This window comes from Lemur catta, chromosome 3 (assembly GCF_020740605.2).
Source record: "Lemur catta isolate mLemCat1 chromosome 3, mLemCat1.pri, whole genome shotgun sequence".
NCBI lineage: Eukaryota > Metazoa > Chordata > Mammalia > Primates > Lemuridae > Lemur > Lemur catta.
In genome coordinates, this window is record NC_059130.1 from 19,280,232 (window position 1) to 19,304,744 (window position 24,513).

Sequence of the window (24,513 nt, forward strand, 5' to 3'; positions counted from 1 at the left end):
AGTAATTCTGGTTGCCTCCAAGTGAGGGCCACACCCAGGAAATAAAAGGGGTTCTAGGGAGGGGCAGTGGTGGGGTGAGGGGCAACTATGGAGCTGCTGCAGAAGGAATTAACCCCGCTCACTTGGGTGTCTCTGCCACACACAACCCCCCCCACCCACAAAAGGGTCTCCAACCCTAGGCCTCCAACCTCGGGTCTCCAGGGAGTGAGAATAGTAAGTCTAGCCATTTCAGTGTCAACACCAGGCCCCAAGTTCCATGCTGCCCCTAGGGCCAAGATCTCTCATACTGGATGGAGGTGGCCACTGGGTTTCTTCAAGTGCTCCTACCTATTTCACCTCCTCCTTGATGTGTGAGGGTCTTATATTAAACACAAACATGGGGCTGTGGAGGTGAACAAGGGCAGGGCCCTGGCCGGAACCACTCACCAGAGGAAAGTCATCCGGGTCGATCCAGAGGATGCTCAGGTCAGGGTTGTCAGTATTGTCCCGGGCAACCTGTTTCAGGATCTCCAGGAACTCGTAGCCATCTGAAGCAGGATTCAAGAAGGTTGATCAACCCCTGCACACACATGGCTTCTAACATGGAGAGCCGAGTGCAGTTTTTCCAAAAGGGTTTCTTAGGCCATTTGGTATATACCCTCGATTACAGGATTATTCTATAAAATGAGTCAGATGAGAGCTCCAGCCACAAAGCAGCTTATACAAAGGAAACAATAAAAAATTTGAACAAAGGATTAAAAGTTCATGGGGAACTGGCTGGTTTTTAACTGAAAGCCAAGCTCCCTTTGTTCATCTGTATGTGAAAACTGACCAGTCCTGGGTCAGAAATGTCAGTGCCAGAACAGAGAACCCCTGCCTGTCCTCATGGATCCTGTGTCATCTCTTAAAACAGATAATTTGCTAGTCCTCAGAGATCCCCATAGCATTTGCTCTGTGGACCAAGAACATTTAAGTCTGGACCCTTAGTTTTCTATGACCTGGGATTCCTAAAACCTTCAGACTTGGTGAGCTTGTGAGGTACAGTTGGTTTCACAGCTTTGAGATATGGGTAAATTTGGGTAAATGATGTTCCCTTGTATGCAGTGCCCTCCTTCTATTTAGGCAGCAGCCTTCATTGCCTCCAGGGGAGGGATGATTCATAAGAAAAGCAAAGACAGACCATATAAGCCTCAAGAACACAAGCTTTTTAGCCTCACAAGCCTAAACCTTGAAGGACTGGGAGCACACAATTTTCGCCATAGGCAAAAAATTAGGAGAATGTTTAGTAAGAGATAGCATACTTTCAACCCACAGCACCACTGCCCCACCCACCCCAGCTAGGAACAGAGAAAAGAGTTGAGATCCTACAAGTTTCTGAGAATAAACTCTGTGCTTCTGTGTGTGTGTGTGTGTGTGTGTGTGTGTGTGTGTGTGTGTACACGTGTGCATGTTCAGGAGCACAAGCTATGTGTGCATGTGTGTCCACATACATGATCTCCATAGTTTCAGGGAATCCCAGGGTATAGGAGACCCATGCTTTGTTTCAGAATGAAACTCAGGAAAATGGAAAGACCCCAGAATCTCTTAGAGAACCCCTTTAGTGCAGGAGCCCTAGGGCAGAACAGCCTGGCAGAAGGCCCCACCAGGTGTCCGTGGTTCTGAGGAATATGGACAAGCTGGGAGGGGAGGCTGACGGGAAGCAGTCCTGCAGCTGGCATGAACAGGACCAGCGGTAACCTGCTTGCAGCAAGGGCCAGATATCGGACAGAATGACAGACTTCTTTGTAGATGCCAGTGTGGACGGATGGCGATGACTCCTACCAGATGCACAGACCCCAGTGGGTGTGGGGGACCACTAATTGTCAGACCCAGTTTCCACCACTGAGTGGCATACAGCTCAAAAAAAGAAAATTTAGGTTCAGTTCTAAACAATAAAAGTTACATTTCTTGCATAGCTAAATTTTGGGGCTGAAATTTATACCTTTAAAACAAGCAGTTCTCCAACTGCTTGGGAATTCAGTGTGGTAACTGCCTTTTCTTTACAAAGTTTTTCTTTTGCCCAGAGTCCTAGCAAACTCAAGCTCCTTTCTGTGGCCTCTGACAAACCTCTCCTCTCTCCAGGCACGCTAGCCTTTGTTTGACTTTTTCAGACTCTTAGTAAAGGTTTTTCTGCACACTTCCTTATCGCTAATACATTCCAGGAAAAATGCATACTATTCTTAGCAGCACTGCTTCTGGTCTGTGTAGTCACTTTAAGTGTTGCTAGCTCACCCTGAAGACTCAGATTGAGCCCCCCCAGGCCTTATTACCTGGAGAGCAGAGCGACCTCTAGTGGAGAAGAGGGTCTTTGTGTCCCGCAGCCCCTTCCTGCAGAGATGCAGGGTTGCTCTAGGTGGTTTTTCAACCTCTGCTCATAACTATATTACAAATGAGATTATAGGTCAGACACCTAAAATTGACATGGCCCAATGCTTTAGAGTTCATTTATTTGTCATTGCAGGGATCCAGGTGGAGGTGGGGTAGGGGTCCTACTCTTGCTGCCTGTGGGTGTGGCTGAGAAGGTCAAGCCCCTCCAGAGTGTCACTGGTGCCCATGTGAACACTATGGCTCCTCCTCTGGGTACATGACCGTGTCACAGGAGAGGAAAATACGGTGCCACCTTGATTATCTGTAGACTTAGGGATCATGATACACAGACCACGAGGGGGAATTCCACCCAAACAACTTCAGTTGCTGTTTCCAGCTGCAGAGAAGAAAGGAATGATAAAGGAAGTGACATTGCCAGGACTCTGAAAGACGAGAGAGAGTCAAATGTAAAAGTGACCTTCCTTGACAAATCTGAAATTCACAAATCGGATGAAATTCAACAGCACAGACCCCAATGCAAGTAGAAAGTGAATTTGAGGTGCATAAAGGATAAGGAGATACTGTCCAGGCACAGCGTTGTATATGGGCAAGATCTGTGATCAGAGGTACAAGCTGAATATACAACACAGTGCTGTCATTTTCTGATGGGAAAAACCAACATAACGTTGGAATTTATAAAGAAGGATATTACATACAAGAACATATATCACATTCCTACTCTATATTCTAGAGCAGGTTTAGAGATGAAAAGAAAAAGCTTGAAAAAACAAAATTGAGTTCTGCAAGAAAAATCAAATGGACTACAGTTTTTACATAAACAAGAGAAGTCAAAAGTGTAACTTAACATCCATTTTCCAGATGATGAAATGTTTGTATCTACAGAGGAGCAAGGAAATCCTAAAAACCATTCATACGATATGTTGATAAGTAAGGTTACATTAAACCTGGAGAAGTTTCATCTAGATCCAAGGACAGCTTTTTGACTTTCGGGGTGATAGATTCTATCATGGGCGACTGTCTATGTCCCTGAATATTTTCAATAACAGAACACAGGCTGTTTTTCAGGGAGGCAGCCCAGCATGACACTTAAACACACAGACTCTGGGGCCAAATGACCTTGGCTCAAATCCTGGGTGTGCACTTAGCGTGTGACTTAGGGCAAGTTATTTAACATCTTGTTCCCTTGTCTGCAAAATGGGAATGATGACAATAACAGTATCCACTTCATAAGGTGGTTGAGCTAAATGAGTCAGCATCTCTGAAGCACTTAGTGCCTGGCATGCAGTAAGGTTTAGCCATTATTCTTCCTAAAATCTGACATTTTCATGTCTGAATGCAAGAATGCTGGATGGAACCCTCCAAACCTGGCCATTCATCTGTTCATTCAATACGAATATAAAGTGCGGTGATCTGGGCACCAGGAGTGGGGTAGTTACAGTTTTGGATCCATGTGATAGAGAAGATGCTCACAGAAAATTCCACCAAGACAGTACATCATGGGGCAGTTCCTTCCTGCTACTGTTGCTACTTCTGTGACCGAAGGCTTCAGGGATGGTTGTACCGGCTGGTGTGACTATGAGAACCCTGCCTCAATCACTGGGTTAGAGTAAGGTTTGATTTCTTTGTTTTTAGGCATTAGCTCACTTGAGTTTTCCTGATATGAGGCTTACAAACCTCAGAGGCTCTCCCCTCTTCAGACCCCAGCCTTGAGCGTGGACTTAGTTGAATGGATTCTCATGCAGCTGGGAAAGCTGAGCTAAGGCAGCTAAACTGGTCTCACAGGTATTCAGTTGCTAAAATTGTAAATTACAAGTTCAATTTCCCCCTAAAGAGGGCTTCTGCTTCCTTGTAAAACTGGCAGACCCTCTGGAAAAGGTAAACATCCACTGTGGATCCTCCCTTTTCGACCAGGAAGGGGCAGGTGTAGGAAGCCATATTTCACTCCTGTAATTCAGTGTTATGCACAGGAATGGTTCACAGTTGCAATTGCATGCATGAATGAATGAGTTTGCAATGAGTAAATATTTCCTTTATTAGTGACAGGCCTAGCTTAGAAGTCTTTTAAGATTGTAACCACTTATCTTTCAGACGGAATAGCCCATAATTCAAAAAAAAGTCGGTCAAGAGAAAAAGAAAATATTCAGAGATTTGTAGCAGGCTAACGGTTATCTGGACATAGCAACTACAGGATTATTCTCTGCAGTTATTAGAAAAGCACCAATTCTCTAAGCCAGAAGAGACCCCCAAACATCCCAAATATCCAGGTAGGTGAATAGTCCCACTCAAAACATTTGCCTGTCTTTTCTCTTGAATATTTCCAGCGCTGAAAACCTTTGACCTTCCTAAAGTTGACTACAGAATTGGTAATTCTAACAGCCAAGGAACTTTTTCTCACTTCTAACTGAAACCTCCTGTTTTCCCAAGAAGTTCAATTGTTTATGGACACAGGACATTGTTCTTCATATGCAGAAAGCGTGTAATCGTGCCTCCACAACCTTATTTTATGAGTATTTATTGATAATCATGCCTCCACAACCTTTATTTTATGAGCATTTATTGATCACTTGCTGAGTACTTTTGCATTTAATCTTTATAGCTAGTCTTAATGGAGGTTAGGAAGATTTTCTTATCTCCATTTTTAAAAGGATGGAATTGAGACCCAGGTAGAATAAATAAATTGAACAGCATCACATGTGAGCAAGTGTTAGAGCCGGGAGTCTAACTCAGGTCTTCAGTCTGCCCATCTAGAGCTATTTCCATGACCTCTGCCCTCTGAGGTCTCAGCACTCCTACCAATGTGGCTGGCACCTTCCTTCTTCAAGTTTGTGCTTGAGATCCCCAAGCCTGGGGTGAAAGCTTCAACATCAGGGAAACAGGGGTTGGGACGCTGAGAAACTGCCCACGGGTGCAGCCTTGGTGCTGGTGGCTGGTCTCTGCCTCGCCCACGGAGTAGACCCTTCCCTACTTCTAACCACACTGCTGAGTCCTCTCCTCCCCGCAGCCACAGCGTGAGGGCTTGGTTAACTCGGTGATGGCTCTGAGTGGGACTGGAGTCTCAGAGATGGACCTAAACAAAGAAGAGGGACCTGGAGCTGTGAGAACTGCGATTCCTTCCCTGCCACACGGGCTTTGAGTCCTGAGAGTCCATGACCCAGGGCTGAGGGATGCATGTTCAGCCAGAAGGTTTCCCACGGCAGGCGAGTGGCCTCTGGGAATCACATCTTTGCGGGAGGAGAAACCAGTGATTATCCTCTCCCGTTTCCCTGGCAGGGACTGGTGGGAATGAGGTTGCACCAGGCCCTGGGGGACCAGTTCTAGGCCAGGCACAGCCATTTTGGGAGCCACAGTGCCACTCTGCAGAGGCACTTGTGTCTCAGACCAAGCAGTCGCCCAGGAGCAAACAGGCCTTCAGCCTGCTGCCCACCCTGTCCTGCTTCCCGTCCTCGTGCCCCCTCTTCTTGGGGACCCGGCTGTGCTCATTCCACACAGGCACTGGGAGAAACCCTCCCTGGCTCCGTGCCACGGGTCTCTGCTCTAGGAAGAGAGGCCTAGGCTTGGGAGAGCTGAGCTCTCAGAGTGGGGGCCTGACATTGCTCGTGGGGCAGGTAGACAATAAGTGGCAGGGGCTGGCATCATGCAGCTTGGAGGTTGTGTCTGGAGAGGGCACGAAGCTGGAGTCTGAAGACATTGCACAGTCACTTAACCTCTCTGGAACTTCCATTTCCTCCTCTGAGTACGGAGAGATGACTGTCTCATGACCACAGGCTTGTTGACAGTAGCAGGAGGCTATCATTATGGTGTGAAGATCATGAGGCTCATGCAGAGGGCTATAAAGACTTTCTCTGCCTTCTTCCTTTCCCTCTTCCACACATCACCCTTTTATTCATTTTAAGTTTTCTTCCCCTTGACATTTGTCCCTCACTGATGGGAGGGGTTCAGCTTTTCATCAGGCAGGTATGTTTTGAGTGCCCACAACGTATCAGGCCTTAGGCCAGGTGCTGAGACACAAAGATGTATAGGGCAGGTGACTGCCCTCAGGTACTCGCTCAGAAAGGCTTCTCAAGCCAGAGCCCACTCAGTAGGTGTGGAATCCTCAAAAAGCAGCATGGCATCTGAACTTGGGCCCTTGGGAGAGCCTCAAGAGGACAGACAAGGCTGGGAGGTCTCTTTCGACAAGATAGAGTTGCCAAGAAGTCACCAGTGAGAGTGAGACATCCACTTAGGACAGGGGACATTATGTGGGCCCTGTGGCTTTGAGATGGCACTTGGGACACATGAATACCCTACCACTCCTTACCACAACCCTGTTTCTCTGCTCTGTCTTCTCCTGGCCCTAGGACCCCAGAATTGGTGAAAAAGTCAAATGATACATTGTCATAATGGAGAGAGGCTTAAAGCAGTGGTTACAGAGCCCAGACTTGGAGCTGGCCTGCTGGGTTTGAATCCCACCTCCACCACTTATTATCCATGTGAGCCTGGGCCGTTATTGAACTTCCCTGTACCTGTGTTTCCTCATCTGTACACTGGGAAAGAGAATAACAGTACCTGCCACACAGGGCTGTGGCGAAGATTAAATGCATTGATGTTTGTTAAGTGCTTGGAACAACGTTTAGCACACAGTAAGAACTAAATGTCAAATTTGAAAAACCAAATTTAAATCTGAAAGCTCAAAGAAGAGGTTAGTGTTCCTATTTGGGACAACCGGTCTCAAAAACATTTCGCAAGAACCCGAGGCCATCGATGCTCAGGAGGAGGAACAGGGCCTGGAGACCTTCCTTGCAGGGCCCATCACTGATTCTGTTCCACGCGCGCAGACAGCAGCCTGTCCTTGCGTTTCCAGCTTGTTAGCGCCAATATTCCCGGTGCCCTTGGAGGATATGCATCCAGCACGCACTCATGTAGAAAGGCCGCTTTGCAAAGCTTTCATCAAGTGTTGTAAAGAAGATGTCAGCCTGACACAGGCACATCTGGGGGCGGCAGGGGAGAGAGTCGCTCGTTTTCAAACCTGTCAAACCAGCAGCTCTGGCCGGCGCTCTGAGCGCAGGAGCCTGGGGAACCAGGCAGCCGGCAGGGGCAGAGCGCGGAGAAACGTCCTTGCCGGCCAGGCCCGCCCGCGGGGGTGACAGCCTGCAGCGGGAGGGACCCAGCGATCGCCCTCCAGGGCCGGAGAGCGGACCCGCCTCCCCCCGGGGAAGGCCGCCTGCCCTCAGCTCTCCACAGCGGGTGAACACAAGCTCGTGGCTGCGAGTGTCACGTTGGAATTGCTAGAAGACAGTCCCCTGGGGGACCCAGGTCCCTGGCACACACGTTTGTTGCTGCTGCTGTATAATCTTAGATCCCAAATATGCGAACATCAGAGGACAGCAGTCGGAGGAAGTCGGGCTTTTCTTCACTAACCCGGCTCCCGGGCGTCAGGCGGTTCTGCTCTCTGCTCACTTCCCTGTCCCTCCCCTGCTCTCCTCTCCCGCGGGGCACAGTGCCGCAGCACTGCGCATGCTCAGAGCCTGCCCGGGCCAGGCCTTGCTGGGGAGGTGCTGTCACAGCGTCGTAGCGGGTCGGTGCCCGGAAGGAGCCCTCAGGAGGTCTAATCCCACGCGCTGTGCCTAAAACCCTGTGATCTTGAGCACGCCCTTGAACGTCTCTGGATCTCCGTTTTCTGAGAAGCCAGACACCTCCAGCCTTATTCCAACTCCACTGCTTCCCAGAGAGGTGAACTCTCTCTGCCTCAGCTTCCTCAGTCGGAAAATGGGAATGAAAATAGTACCTCCCTCATGGGGTGGCTGTGTCAGGTAAGCACACAGTGACAATCATCACCTTCATCAGAGTCACCACGCCTTCAGAGGTCAAGAAAGCCTGCTAGAATTTGAATCTTGGCTTAGAACATGAGTGATTTGGGCAAGTTATTTAACCTCTAAGACTCACTTTTCTCAACTGACACTGGAATAATAAGAATCATACACACGTTAGAGTAGCTTTAGGGACTAAATGGGATCATCTATGTAAAGTTTCCAGCATAGTTTCTCAACACTGTTAGCTCTTTAAGAACTGTATTATTTTCCTGGATATATGACCTTCCCTCGGCCAGGGGGCAGGTAGCAGTTTGGTTGGGACAATAAATAGGCTGTGTATAACTTGTTAGCAAGAGCAAAGTATCCAGAGGAACTGTCATTTTGCAGGAATGAAATTCCTAGTCCTGCAGCCAGGCCCCTCAGCCTAGGTTACACATCAGTGCCCTGCAGGTGAATCACTGATTAACCACAGAGTCAGAGTCAGAGACTTTCACAGACAAGCCTTTCCCTTTCCCAACCCAGCCCAGAGTAGTAAGGCCCTCCCTGGCTGAAAGAAGAGGCTTAGAGAGCCCCTATCCCTCCCCCACCCTCAGCTCAGCGGCAATACTGCTTATAGCTTCCCAGTGACAAGCCCCAGCTTGGGCCCTTGTGGGGAAAGGCACAGCTTGGGGCCCAGGGATATTTGTACAAGGAGGAGGTGGAAGCAGTTTCAGGAGTTTGATTCATTAGAGCAGCAATCTCCGTCAAACAGGTTCTTGCAACTCCAGAGAGGCCTCTTTGTTCCATTGTTCCAGAGAGCCAGACAGGCCTCCCCACAGTCCTGGAAGGGGCAGGTGGGGCGGGGAAGGAAGCCCCCTGGAGTCTGGCCAGCAGGCTGCTGCCCATGGCAACCTCATCTCTGTTCACTCAATGCCAGGGATCCGATTCTGTTTGATTATACCGCATAAACCGTAGGCAACTGGCTTCCTTTGTTGTTTGCTCCTCCAGGGGCAGAGGGGTGGCCAGAATCTGTCCAAGGAAGCTGAAACCACACTGGCAGTTTTTTTCTTTTGGACAAAGACTAGATTTCCTTGAAGAGATTTTCCAACTCTGTAAGTCTATGATGGAAAATCTGGCATATCAATGGACATTTGGAAAGTTTAATGAAAAAAAGTAGGAGAGCTCTCAGATAATTTGGAACCTAAATTTTGTTTTGAAACAATGGAATATTATTCAGCCCTAAAAAGGAATGAAGTTCTAAAACATGCTATATAATGGATATGACTTAAAAATATCCTCAGTGAAAGATGCCAGACACAAAAGGCCACATATTATATGATTCTATCTGTATGAAATGTCCAGAAAAGGCAAATCTTACAGGTAGTAAGTAGTGGTTGCAGAGGTGGCAGGGAATGGGAATGACTGCAGATGTTTGCACAACTTCATGAATATACTAAAACTCACTGAATTGTATACTTTAAAAGGGTGACTATAATGATATGTGGATTATATCTTGATTTAAAAACCTGTATGATAAAAAATTTAGGTTTCAGTCTGTAAGAAACTATAGAGGCTGATAAAGTATTATCAAAAAAATTTTTAAAAGCTGGTCTGACAGTGAAGAAATTGGGGCTCAGTCTGGGTCAGTCATCACACTATCTAATCATCTGCCCAACAAATATTTATTGAGCACCTACCATGTGTCAAGGCACTGTGTGAGAATAAGGTATATATTGATGAACAAGATAACCTTCCCCTCCATGATCTGCCACTGCGTTTTCTTGGGCAGTTTGTTTAACTTCTCTGAGCCTCTGTTTCCTGATCTATCCAGTGGAAGTTATCTCTAGATCTCTTCCTAGGAGTGTACAAGAGGTTGAGATCACCGGCAAATACCACTGAATCCTGCATTACCTGGAACTGTGGTTCCCAAACCTGATGGTGCATCAGAACTTGCCGCAGGGCCCTGCAAAATCCTGGCCTCCTGAAGGTGCTGTCTCAGCCAAACCCAGCCAGAGGTGGGTTTGGTGCTTGCAGTTTTGTGCAGCGTCAGGGTTTGGAATGTCTGCCCAAGCTTCTCAAAGCCCAAGGCCTGGCTGCTAAGCCATCCTCAGTGAAGATCTTTGTCTTCTCTGGTTGCATTCTAGATTGTTCCAGATTTTCTAAAACGCACTTCAGAATCTCCATTTGCACTTTCCCTTTAGAGAGCCTATGTCTCACAGAGCACTGCCGTAGGGATCTAGCATTTTACCACCTACAAAAATAATTTTTCCTGTACTTCACTTTCCACCAGTGTTGAAAAGAGTGAAACCAGGGAAAAGTTGTCCAAGTTCCAAAAATAGAACAAAGTTACTCATTTATAGGGTCATCTTGCACTTTCAAAATAAGTTGCTTGTTTTGTCCAGTTCTCATTATTTAGGGGAATATTTTCTATTCAGTTTCCTAAGCACAGACAATATTTTATGGATCAAAGTATACATTTATAATTATTTTAAGGTAGGATTGTGATTTATATAGGCTAGATCACAATGTTGATAAATAAACTTGCAATGTGAACAGAACTTCACACACACACACACATACACACATTCATAAAGCTAGGATGTTTTCATACTCTCCCCAGTGCCTGGTTCTCCTTCTTAGTTTGGGCAGCTAAATGGAATATTTGAGATTCTGATCTGTCCACACCTCCTCTCCCCTTAGTAATGTGCACAACAGGCGACCACCAGGGGGTGCCCAACATCTTGCGGTTTGATTGTAGATGGACGTGAGGGAAGAGACAGGTGAGGGCTGACAAAGGTGAGAAGTCAGTTTTTGATAAAGGCATAAAAGAGGCGCTTGAGGTTTTCCTACCTGGGTCGCTCTTCTCTGCAAACGCCACAATGTGGATCCCATTTATGTCATCTTCCTATAGGAGAGAAGAATCAAAGATTACACACCCAGGTGGAAAGATACAAAGGAGTGTGAGCCAGGGACAGGGACTCAGAGGCTGGAATGGAAATGGGGGAGGCAGGGAGAGGTGTGGAAGGAGGCGTGCACATCGAGGAGGGGGATGGTGATGAGCAACTGGCAGGAATGCATGGGGTTTTGATCAGGGATTTGGATAAATGAGTTGGCAAGACAGGAAAACACCAACTACAAAACAAGACATGAGCACTAAATGGGTCTCACTCCCGTGGTCTGGTGGGTCCAGGAGAGCAGCAGCAAAAGGCAGAATGAGGAAGAATGTGAGTGTGGGTTATCAGGCGCTGCAAGAGCAGCAGTCACTCTGGAGGCAGCTCAGCAAATGCAGCTGTCAGTCTCGGTTTGAACAAGTCACCACCAGCGATACAATCAGTGATGCACCAGATTATGAAAACTTACGAATACTGCGGACAGATCCTGAAACTAACCCCAAATGAGCAGCAGACAGGAATCAATTAGGTCAATGGAGGTCAACTGAGGTCAGTAAGGATATGGGTCGATGCTGTTTACGTAAGAATCATGTATAGGTGTAGTACTTCTGTTAGGACTCTGCCTACACCTCTTATTGAAGAAACAGAACCCAGTAGGGGACACTTTGCTGACTGTGACCTCCAAGTGGTTTCCCTGGGGTCCTTTCTGTTCTCTCCCCAAAGCTTGTCAAATCAGTATAAGCCCCCAGAGTATCTCTATGAGTGTGGGATGCTCCAGGAAGAGGCTGGAAGTTGGGCCCGGGAAGGTTGAGTGTGTGTGACTGAGAAAAGTGGGTATGGCCATGGGGGCAGGGGTAAGGAAAAGAAACTAGAAGAGTATTTTAAATCTATGGGCAAGCAAAGGGCATTTCATGTTTCTATGTCCTGGACAGAGAGGACCACATGCCTTATATGCATTGCATCTCCCTTGCATTGGTTGTTCCCAGAGAAAGAAGAGCAAGAGCTTGGAGGGGCCTCTGTTACAAGAAATGTCATCTTGGCCATGTGCGATGGTTCATGCCTATAATCCTAGCTTTTGGGAGGCTGAGACAGGAGGATCACTTGAGGCCAGGAATTCTGAGACCAGCCTAGGCAACAAAGCGAGACCCCATCTCTACAAAAAATTTTAAAAAATTATCCAGACATGGTGGCACATGCCTGTAGTCCCAGCTACTCGGGAGGCTGAGGCAGGAGGATCACTTGAGCCTAGGATTTCAAGGCTGTAGTGAGCTATGATGGTGTCACTGCACTCCAGCCTAGGAGACAGAGTAAGGCCCTATCTCTAAAATAAATAAATATGATCCTGAGGAGCCTGGGAGGAATATGTGTGAGAACAAGGCACCTGGGGACAAAGCCAGGCGAATACTGATTATGGCAGACATGGGGAGAGGGATTCACTGGGCACCCTGAATGTCATATCAGAATCATCCTATGGAAAAAACTCCAGGCGTCTCAACCCTCCCATGATCTCTGTTTCTATTTCAATTGATTTTAATGCCGGTGCAATCCTATCTAAATGCTAATTTTTTTCTTTGAGTTTGGAATTGACAAAACCTCCAAAAATTCTAAGAGAGATTAAATGGAAAATATTATTATTAAAAACAAGAGAGTGGGCACTGCCTTGGTCAGATTCTGTGGGGAATTGAATTTTACAGATGTATATGCGTGTGTGTGTGTGTGTGTGTGTGCGCGCTGGTTTATTACACAAATCCGACAGCAACCAGAAGGGGAGTCTGAGGTTTCACTGTTTTACATTTGCTATTATCGCCAGACAGAATATCCCAATCAGTTCTCATTAGGCTATCCTGTGCCTCTGTCTCCTGCCATCAGCTGGAAGTGCGTGCTGTTAATTCTGTGAAGCAGGCTTCATTTCTGTGTGCCCTTCTAGGACGCACTTGGAAATTGGTTTTAGAATTAAGAATCCATATTGGTTTTCTAAGACGCTGCTCATAATACGGCTGTCAGTCCCCGGACCTGAGACAGTCCCTGGATGGAGAACTGTCACCAAGGGAAAGAGTGTCTCTTTGTGCGTCTCAGAGATTCAGCACACAAGCCTGCCTTGAACACCCTCGAAGAAGCAAGCCTGTGCTAGGAGCCAGGTATTTTCAGTGATAAACTCACAGGGCAAGAGTCCATGGGCAAACTGGGAGTCTGGGTTACTCAGCAAGAACCCAGCATGCACAGGGGAGGAGGAAAGCAGCTGATGTCAGGACAGAGCGCCAGCGACTTCCTCTGAACCCCACAGCCTTTGCTACCCAGATCACCCATTTGGACTTTAGATCACATTGTCTTGGAAATTCTTTTTAATTGCACAAATCTTCCCTCCTCAACTGGATGGCAAGCTCTCTGAGGGAAGGGTTTATGCCTTAAAAATGCCAATGATGATTAAAAGGGCAACAATATCTGCCATTTGCCACTTTATATGAGTACATTGTAAGTCCATCATCTTGAAATCTCAAATGAAAGTCACTCCTATTTAATGCTTACAGAATTGAAGTGACTTACCCAGAGCTGGAAGTGACAGAAGTGGGATTCAAGCCAGTCTGTCTGGCCCCAAAGCCCACTGTCTTGGTTCATTCAGGCTGCTCTAACAAAATATCACAAACTGGGTAGCTTATAAACAATAGAGATTTATTTTTCACTGTTCTAGAGGCTGGGGAGCCAAGGCACCAGCAGATTCAGTGTCTGGTGAGACCCCGCTTTCTGGCCTATAGACAGTGCCTTCCTGCTGTGTCCTCATGTAGTGCAAAGGTCACTCACTAGTGGCCCTCTGGACCCTTTTTTATAAGGGCACTGATCCCATCATGAGGACAGAGCCCTCATGACCTAATCACCTCCGAAAGACCCTACGTCTTAATACCATCACCTTGAAGGTTAGGATTTCAACATGTGAGTTTTGAGGGGACACAAACATTCAGGCCACAGCACCCACACTCTTTCTTTCTCACCACCACGAGCGGTAGAACAGCCTCCATGAATTGATGGCTCCTCTACAGGGTTTGCAGAAAGTGTTGCAAACTCAGATCAGTGGCTCTTACTGAAGTCGAAAGAAGCAGAAAAGGGACCTGTATATAAAGTGACTGAGCACAAGATCCCCCAAAGAACTGGAGACTTGGGAATGACTTTGATGAACACCTTCCTCTGAACTCCCCAGCACGTTGTACGGCCCTCTCTCACAGCAGGGAGCGTACTGGGCTGGTGTTATATGTCCTGAGACTGTTTCTTCTACTCAGCCCTGAGCTTCTATGGACAGGACAGCAACATTCATTTTTATAACCTCAGGGCTTAGCATGGAGGTTCTTTTTAATGTCTATTGACTCAAAAGAAAAATATGGCTATACAAATCTTACTCATTGAAGAATATTAGACAATATTAGAGATATCAAGAAGAAACCAAACTTATCAATTATCCACCAATCAGATATATTACTACTGTTAATATTTTGCTCTGTTTCCTTCCAGTCTTTGTTGAATGTGTGTTCTCATGTGGAATGAAGAGACGCAAGGAAAAAATGCAGCTAAAACTAGCAGGCTCTGTAATTAAGGTGCAATGAATTGACCTAGCACTTGTCTGGGGGGCTCTAGCCCTGCCTGGGAAGTACTTTGCTGTTGTAGTAGAGGGAAGATTCCCTTAGAAGTAATTGCTGACTCCCATCCCCTGGGGACAGTTGCCCAGGACTCTCTCTGACCAGTTGTCAGGATGGAGTGTAGTGTCTCCAAGGAGAACGACAGGTCAGTGCTGGGTCTGGATTGCCCTGCTTCACCTTGACGTTCACTGAATATTCAAAATAAATAAATAAGTAGCTCTCTGATTTATACACAGCAAATGTTACTGGACACCAATTTATTTAGTGATAATATACGATGTGCTTTCTATGGTTTGCTGCTTTAAAAACCTGCACAACTGGGGAAAGAAAAAGGTCAATAGTTGCTTTTGCCCTTGCTAGATTTCCTGTCTTATTTAAATATGTTGTAATGTCTGGGGAAGAGGGTGTTGAAGATAAAGACTTTTAAGTTCATTAACGGGTCACGTTCTACAACATCTGCAGTTTAGGTTGCTGTGGCCAAGTGGCCAATGGAGGTGCCACTCTTTGGAGAAGGGTCCTTCTAGGGGGCACAGGTGGGTGGGGAGGGGGTCTAGGGAGCTGTTTCCCAGAGGTCCTTCTGACTCAATTAATTTCCGCTGCTTCTTTTATAAGGATTTAAAGATGATCCTGGAGGGGCCTGTCCTGCCTTTCCTCCCTCGCTGGAGACTTGGATGGAGGGGCTGGCTAGGTCTGGTAAGGGCCTCGGGGAAGTCGGTGGCTATTCCAGAATGAGGTGTTGGGAAGGAATAAGTCATTCTAGTTGCCCTTGTCTCTACCTGGTTAAATCCAATACACCACCCTTCCCCAATTGGGAAACAATTCAATATGCAATAATGTGGAAAATATGAGCCATCACGGTTATTTTATATTACAGCAAAAGGCTGTAATTTATCTTATTCATTAAGAGAAAAGAGAGCAGAGTATGGGTTCCAATGAAGACAGCGAACTTCCTTTTTGAACACCTATCTGCCTCTGAGATAACACGAGGGAGCATTTTTGCAGGAGTGTGAGGTGTTGGTGTCTGTGGTCAGGGGAGGATGCAGGCTCTGCAGCTCTGGAGTGTCATGATCTCAGTGTGACACTGCTGTGTCAGTAAGGACAGTCTGGGAGAAGGGTTCTACAGTTTTACATTCTCACCCTTTCCAAAACCTACATAATTGAGACGTGTCTCTTAGGGATAAAGGAAATAAAAAGAAAACCCAAAGATAAATCCATAGCAGAACAGAACAGCAATAATCACTCTTAAGTTAAAATGGTACTTTGTGTCAAGAAAAATCAAGACAGAGCAAGAATGTATTCCAGATTAAAGGCAACCAAAGAAACAAAGCAAGTGTGAGATCCTGGATTGGATCCTGGGCTGGGAAAAAGAAAAGTTTTTCTCTTGCAATAAAGGATGGGACAACTGGTCAGTTTGAATAAGGTCTATAGATTATATAGTGGAATTATATCAGTGTTAATTTCCTGATTTTGATAATTGTACCATGGTTATATGAGAGAAAGTGCTTTTCAGAAAACACCTGAAGTATTTAGGGATAAAGGGGAATTGTATTTGCTACTTATTCTCATCTCAAACAGTTCAGAAAGAAAATATTTACATATATAAAGAGAAAGGGAGAGTATGATAAAGCAAAGGTGGTAAAATGTTAATATTTAGGGAATCTGGGTGAAGAAATAATGAAATTCTTTGTACTCTTTTTGTAAGTCCGAAATTATTGTAGAGTCAAAAGTAAAAGCACTTTTAAAAGAATATTATTTTTAAAGCACTGTTATACCCTTTTGTTATTATTATTTTTGAATCTAGTAATAAAATCTTTTAAAGGTTAACCTTTTGAAAGGTTTAAATGTTAGGAAAATATGTTTCTATTGTGCTGAGTTGTTCTTAAATAACCCATTCCTCTAGACTGGATTATTTGCCCTTCAGTGTCTTGTGAAATGTTTATTCTACCTTCAAACATCCAAATAAGTCACAAGCCGATAAAACAGTAAGTGTCAAGTTACTCCCTGTTTCTGTTCATCCATCACTTTTGACTCTGAATCAAAGAACTAGCTAAATAAATGCTTCCATGTTAATCCCTTTCTCCCCCCAACTCCAAGTGGTTCCTTGTGGGGACATGGCCACTCTGGGGAGGTACACTGGAGAGGACAGGAGATTTGGCTCCAGATGGCTAAATTTAAGTTCCAAGAACTAATACTTATTAATTCTGTGTTCCTGAGTAGTCAGTCTCACCTGTGTGAGCATCACTTTCTCCATATATAAAATGGGACCAAACTAATATTCATTCTGCATCATTCTCTAGAGCTTTTGAAGGGTCCAAGTAAGATGATTCATGAAATCCTTTGAAAAATGGTTCACCAACTTTGGTGGTTATTATTTATGGAATTCTATACAAAGCCAAGGCTGGGAGCTGGGGGAATATCTCCAAGGCCCTCTTTCTAATATTCTTTGAGCCACCTGACATGTTGTCCATGACACAGCCTAGAGGACAGCTGGCTTAGCTGCTTCCCAGTGCCTTGAGGTGACATTTACAAGAACAGCTATGATTAATTAAACAAGTGTCTACTGTGCTCTGAACTCTTCATATCACTCATCCTTACAAAGTGTCCCAATTTTAAATGGGAAAACTAAAGCTCAGAAAGACCACATGATTGGTGTAGGACACAAAGCTACAAGGTGGTCCCCAAGTCTGTATGACTTTACAGCCTGAGCTCCTTCCACCACGTTACCCTGGGTATCTGGTAGCCAGTGCATGGAATCGTAGTCATGTGGGAAGTGAACTCAGAGACAGAGTAATTTTGACTTGTAAGTAGCACCAAAGAGGCTAAACTTGTGTCCATGGAGAACTGGGTTTTAACTGAATGTGATGTTGTCCATGTTTCAAACACCGCACCATCCAGACACCCACCCCAGCCAAATAAGACTTAGTTTGAGTCTGGAGACTTAATCAAAAGGACACTACTCTTGGGGAATATACTCATTTCTAAAAGGCAGAAAGAGCTTGCCACTTTCTTACCCATGTTTCAAACATATCTTCTGGGCGTAGGCGACGTAGAGTGGGTCTGGAAAAAAAAAAAAAGAGTTTCCTTGAGTAGGAATCACCATGGGGGATACTGCAGCCTCAACACAATGAAATGTAGGGTGAGAGGTTGGTGCATTTGTGAAGAGCCCCATAAACCCCTTCTTCCCTGAGGAAGTAGACCTGCTCTACCCTGCTGTGTCGGACAGAGCTGGGCCTAAACCACTCAGCCTTTTCACAGACACACTTGACCCAAGGATTATAAAGTCTATTACAAACAGTGGGTCAGAGGCCACAGGGTCAGCTCATTCCCAGGGCAAGAAGCTGTTTCCCTCCTCACACACAGGTGCCAGTGCTGAGAGCCTGCAGCCGGCCTGGAATGAGGAAACATCACAGAGAAAACAGAAACTCTCAGTTCCCCTAGCCCAGAAGTACCTTTGTTCTATCACCAGAGTCATCCATCAAAAGCCCTTTAGGGATGTTTGGGGGAACAGGTGGGACCTATATTTTGCTCAAAGTTCACGTCTTTCTGAATGTTGGCAAGTAGTGCTAGACATGTTAATATTTGTTCCTCCAAGTCCTGCCTCCCTGAAGGGGCTAGGACTGTCCAGGTGAGGAGATCATGGTGCTCCGAGTTCAGTGAACACACCTGTGCATATGCGGAAAGGGTGGCCGAGGGGGGCAGTGAGCCCACTGCCATGTTCCATGTTCCCGTATTGTCCCTCCCTCAAGAGCAGGGGTCAGCAAACTACAGCTGGTGGGCCAAATCCAGCCAGTGACTTCTGTTTTTGTAAATGAACTTGTACTGGGACACAGCCACACCCCTTTGTTTACACGTGGTCTGTAGCTGCTTTCAGGCTGCAGTGGCAGAGTTGCGTGGTTGCAACAGAGGCCATCTGGCCCACAGAGCCTGGAATATTTACTGCTTGGTTCTGTAGGGAAAAAGGTTGCTGATTCATGCTACGGCTACTCTAAATGGTAACAAGTCTTCCTCTCCCAGAAGTTCTATGTACAGAATGTTCATCCTTGGCTAAGTTACTTAACTACTCTTGAGTCCAGTTCCTTGATCTCTAAAGTTGGTATAGCAATAATTACCCTGTAAGGTTAGATAAAATTGTTTTCATAAAGCACTCAGCATGGTACCTGGCACATAGGAAGCTTTCAATAAATTGCTATCATTTTTAGTGTAGAATTTTATTTATATCTTGCTCTGGCTCTAAGGTGATTTGCTGACTGGCGGGAGGTAGTCTAATCCTGCTTGCAAGTGCAGACCCATATTCAGATGGAGTAACATCCCTGCTATTTATCAATGACCAACACAGCTGTACTGCTGAGGTCTGCTCTTTTGGGGTACTGACTCTAGGATGCTGCTCTTGGTGGGTCTGAGATGTCAGCACTGAGAGGCTCTTCCCCATTCTCCAGACCCTGGAACCCCCATCCCTTGCATGCCATCTCAGGCACCTTTGGTGTTCCTTCACAAACTCCACGATCTCCTCTTCTGTGTAAGGTTTGTCAGGGATGGCAATGGGCTCATCCATAAATGGCTCATAGAAGTCAACCTCATTCATCTTCAAGGACAATTTCTTTGCAACCTGTAATAGTAAGAAATAAAATGAAGTTTATTGGAATGCTAGTCTAGAGAAGCAATGGGCTGTCCATCTAGGGGTAGTGTGTGGTGTGTGTATTCTCTGGCAAAGACAGGAGAGCACATGCAGTTTTAACTTCAATGTTGAAGTGATAGGAACACATCACTTAAGTCCTGGGCTGAATAGAAAGAACAACTCTTATTTGGCAAATGAGTGTCAAATCGGGGCTGGGAACAGCTGGAATTAAAAGTGGAAAATTTAATTCTATAATCGCCATCACTCTACTGTATTTATCAGGGCTGGAGGGGGACGCAAAGCCAACGGAGCATGTTTACTGTCCTGAGCTGTGTGGATTTCATTGAACCAATTTTGATAGAACAGGCGATTGACGGAAATTCTGAAAACATTAGGTACTCAGAATCAGAAGCCAACTCATTAATCTGTCCTTGATCAGCTCACAAGCTCTGATTGCTGTTTGGGTTGAGGGGCTGGCCCTACGGTTAAATCTCTCAGAGCCAGGCTTGCTTGACGGTTTGTCAGGCTCTAGGAACCAGTCATAAGGCGACCAACCGTCCTGCTTTGCTCAGGGCAGAGGAGTTTCCCGGGATGCAGGACTTTCAGTGCTAAACCTGGATAGACCCCAGCAAGCCAGGATGAGTTGCTCACCCTGTAACAGATATTAAATAAAAAGCTCAGGGCGCCAGCCCACAGCCTGGAAGACGTTTTCTGTCTTGATTCAAGTGGCCACATGGTCAGTGTGTTGTCAAGGCAGAATGGTTGCTGTGTTGGCCAGCACAGCTGCTGAACTCAGGACCTCTCTTTGTGAAATGATTTGAGAGGCCTGGAATGTGCAATGCTCTATAGAAAACCAAATGCCATTCTTTTCTCGTTCCGAGCTGTGATCCAAGAAAGCACAGGGATGAACAGTGGTTCCCTTGACACTGATGGGGAGTTGCCTAAGAGCTGACATTCTGTGGTGGTAACCCATGGCGCAGTGACCCCGGGCAGCTGTGACCATCTGGGGAGGGGGAGGAATTGGGTATACATAAACTCTTACACAAGGAGGTGCATTCTGAGGAAGCCCTGGTATTCATAGGGTTTTTGTCAGCAATTGCTGTCAATTCCAGGTCACTATACTCCAAAAGACAGTTCTTATAATTCTTAAGGGAAAGAAATGCTATCATCCTGCTTAGAGATAAAGAAAACAGGCCACGTTAAGAGCTACAGTCGGTCGAAGGGGATTTTATTGTCATTTTGATTTTAAGAGGGGGAGATGTGAAGTTTTTTCTTGCTTTTTCCCTCTTCTCTGGGATATGGGGTGGCATGGATGACGGGGGCATGAGGCAGGGAGCTGGGGAGGGGCAGCGAATGTACAACCAGTGTCTGAGTTTACACACAGTTCTTTGCCAAGCTGAGCCTCGGGTAGAGTGGGCTTGAGAACAACAGTGGGGTCTGGGTTTTTGAGTTCACTTACTATGTTAGGAACCAGAAAACTGTGCTTCTATGAGTTGGGAAGTGATCAAATGAACAGAAACAGTAATAACAGCAAACATACAGGGTATTTATTATGTGCCAGGCAGTATTTCTAAGTGTTTTAGGTTTATTAATATATTTAATCCTCACTTTGATTGTATGAGGTAAGAATATTATTATACTTATTTTACAAGTGAGGAACCTGAGGTGCAATTGGGTAAGCAATCTGTTACAATCATGCATCTGGAGGGAGTAGACCCAGAATTCAAACCCAGGCCATGGAGTATTCTAAACCTCCAACTTGCCTGTATTCCAACTTCCTTTTCATTTGAAAATTACCTTCTCCTTGACAGTCTAAATATACATGTCTGTAAATATTGCATTGGCACTGCACATGTTTTCGTGAGATATTTCCTTGCTCCTCTTGTAACATGTTCTCATCAATTCATCCCCCACCAGAGTGTGCTGTGATTGGCCTCGTGAAGGGGCCGCTCAGAACCATGGCCACGGCAGGCAGCATGGGCATGTGAGTGTGAGTCTGTGCGTGAGTGTGGGGGCAGCAGTCTCTGGTTCCCGAATGCAGTGTCTGCGTCCACAGTGTTAGGTCTATGAATGTGAAATTGGATTTTCTTGGCCTTAAGTTTAAGTCTTGGGAACCCTGAGTAGAATTTTCTAGAGGTCTCTTCACTGTTTCCCACCCCCCATGAAGTGCCCCCTTCTTATATCTCAGAGGACCCCTTTATTTTATCCTTGTAATTGCATCTTAGATGGTAAGGACTGAAGGAGAATTTGACTGATTGAAGCATTTATTCATTAATTTATTGAACAAATATTTGCCTGGGCCTGCTGTATCCAAGGCCCTGTGCTGGGAGCAGAGCCGGTTCATGGGCATTGCAATTACGTGAGAACAGATTACACCAATAAGAGCTGAAAAGGCCCAAAAAAATGAGTATTTTCATGCTTTTCTTCTTTTTTAACTAATTGGAATAGATTTTGACAAAGACAAGAAAACTACAAGGTACAATGCCATTTTTCTGATATTTGCATGTATATAAATTTTAATACAGATAGTTTTCCTACACGTTAGCAAGACGTTTCAGTCACTGGCAGTGAAAACAACTCAAAGTGAATTTAGGCCTCCTCAGTATCTATCTTCTCTACTGACTTTGTTCGGATAGTCACAGCTCCCTTTGGCCCTAATGTGATTCAAAAGGGAAAGTGGTTTTTCATCTGACCGGTCACTCAGAGAGAAAGGACCAGGCTAGTGGGAGGAGACGTGGGATAGTAAGAACTGACGCTTCTCAGCCTGCAAGGTGCAGCAGAGTGGACATCAGCTTGGCTCTCTGACACTTGCTTCCTCCAACTGCTTCCTTGGAGAGGCTGGGCCTTTGTGTGGCTTGATTTAGGATGGGGATCAGCAGTTCAGCAATGGTCCCAAACCTGTGTGCCCTGTAAAAATTCCCTGGGACATTCAGAGGATGCAGATTTCCGGACCTTGTCACAACCCTAAAAAAATCCAAGTTTCCAGGGGTGGGGCCAACAGATTAATGGTTTTAAAGGCTCTTTGAGGTATACCAATATGGACAGTGGTTGGGAACTACTGACTCCCAAATCTACATCAGCAGCCTTGACATCTCACTCTCATTATGGTTCTTCCACTCATGTGATATATTTACTGGTTTGTTTATTTATTTACTTTCTGTCTTTTCATCTCCTCTTCCCCACACTGAACTCTAAATTCTACAAGAGGAGGAATCTGTTTTGCTCAACATTGTGTCCCTGGCACTGAGAAGACTGCCTGGCACATAAAAGACACTCAATAAATACTTGTTGAGTCAATGAATGAATTAATGAAAGACACCTCCAGTTGAATGTTTTCCCAACTTGTAGAAAATAGGACTTATAACCCCATCTATGTTCCTCGATAGATTCTTCTTCCTAGATTTCCAATGTTTTCAGTAGCTTCACAATTTTGCTGTCTTGAAGTCAAAACTTGCTATCTTAAATTGTTTTGGGGTCTTTTCTTTCTCTAATTCATCTCATTAATGGCCAGGTCCTCTTGTCACATCAACTTTTGCCAGTTAGTTTTTTCATCTCTGTGATTGTGTTAGTGCTTTCTCGTCCCTTTCCTTTCCTGGTTTTAAACCTCTACAAAACACGTCCAGGTGCGTGTGAGATTCCTGTGTGTGGTGTACAAACATCTTTTCAGCCACCTCCTGTCATTTATTACTTTCCCCCACCTCTGTTCTAGCACCCCCTGCTGGACACCATTGGGTACAGCCATGCCTTCTGGACCCCACCCGCCCCCTGCCCTCTCCGCTGCTCCAACCGAGGGGTCCAAGTTCTTAAGTCCCAAATGGCATCAGAGTCCTCTCAGTGCAATAGCTCTCCCCACATGTGTCTTTCTTTTTTTTAATGTCACGAAACTCCACAGGCTATATGAAAAGTGGCACTTATGACTCAGTGTCTTACAGAGTTTTCAGTAAAGCAGCTTTCCGAGTTTTTAATTATAGCCTGACCTCACCTCCTCATGGGCCACAGACATGAAGCCATATAGTTGGACTGGGAGGGGCTTCTGAAAACAGACACTGCCCTGAACTCAGAGTGGAACCACTCCTCTAAGAACTAAGGCTGTGCTGCTTGGTCAGGCTTGTCTGCTGCCTCTGTTCTTTTCTGGTGGGTCCTTACCCAGGGGCCACCTTAGCTATTCCTGGCCCATCAGAACTAAACGTCAGTAATGGATGCAGCTTAGGCTTCTCTGTATCTCCCCTTCTCTACTAACACGCTATCCCAACCTCCCGTCCTCCTGAGCCTAGAGGACTACCTTCTTACCATATAGTACTCACAGCTAGCTAACATTGAACGCTTACTGTGTGCCAGACACGAGCTAAGCATCGTACATATATTGCTTCTTTCTCTGAGTATAGTAGGACAAAGCACTGACTTAGAAGTCAGGCTGACCTGAGATTATAGCAAGCTTCACGATTTGTTAACTACGTGACCATGAGTCAATCGCTTAATCTCTCAGTGCCTCAGCTGCCTGCTCTGTGGCATGAGAATGCTGATTTCTCCCTTGCAGGGGTGTTGAGGAGATGAAATGAGAAAACCTCCATAAAGCTCTTAGCACAGACTCTGTCACACAATACGTACTTAATAAATGATAGTTATAATAAATGATAGCTCAAGATCAATAAATGAGCTTAATAAATGATAGCTCAAGATCTCTCCCAACCCTAATCCCATGAATTAGGGTAAACTTTTTTCAAGTTTAGATTATATTACTTAGATTATAGACCTCTCTTCTGGATTACAAGCTTGAAGATAGGGCTGTACCCATAGAAATGGCTCAACATATACATGAACTGAATGCAATCTCGTTTTCTCATGCCTTTTTCCTGCCACCACCCCCATGTGCTTCCTCTTGTTTTCCACGGAATACTTAACTCACCATAATGTAAAGGCCCAGCACTGTCCACCAGCCATCTACTTCTCCATAAGCCACTCTCCGATTAACTTTTACTTGAATTTGGTCAAGAACTTAGTTTGTCCTAGATTTATTTGTTCCAGAAAATATGGTGATTTAGGGGTTTCTATTGAGGGGTGTGTGTGTTATGTGTGTGGGGGGAGGTGGGATGGGTGTGTGTGTCATATGTATGTGTTATGCATGCATGCATGTGGGGGGAGGGTGTACCCTGAATCTCAAGGGCAGGTATACAGACTTTTATTTAGTAGTGTGGTATAGAAGAAAGGAAGCAGGTTTGGGGCACAGATTCTCCTAAATTGGGATCTCAGTGCTACTATTCATTTGC

At 45.6% G+C, this 24,513-nt stretch overlaps 1 protein-coding gene and 1 long non-coding RNA gene across 2 annotated transcripts in view; one reads left to right on the plus strand and one right to left on the minus strand.

Moving 5' to 3' along the window:
• Window positions 1–24,513, minus strand: part of CASQ2 (calsequestrin 2) — a 62,074-nt gene that overhangs the window by 4,220 nt on the left and 33,341 nt on the right. The window contains exons 6-9 of the mRNA XM_045546896.1: window positions 19,107–19,237; window positions 17,643–17,688; window positions 10,965–11,019; window positions 427–527 (exon numbers count right to left, since the gene is read on the minus strand). Of these exons, the coding sequence (XP_045402852.1) occupies window positions 427–527; window positions 10,965–11,019; window positions 17,643–17,688; window positions 19,107–19,237 (333 nt within the window). The remainder of the gene's footprint in view (window positions 1–426; window positions 528–10,964; window positions 11,020–17,642; window positions 17,689–19,106; window positions 19,238–24,513) is intronic.
• The window catches only part of LOC123635090, a 37,200-nt gene continuing 20,569 nt past the window's right edge, over window positions 7,883–24,513 (plus strand). Inside the window, exon 1 of the long non-coding RNA XR_006734044.1 lies at window positions 7,883–8,135. This is a non-coding gene — a long non-coding RNA (uncharacterized LOC123635090). The remainder of the gene's footprint in view (window positions 8,136–24,513) is intronic.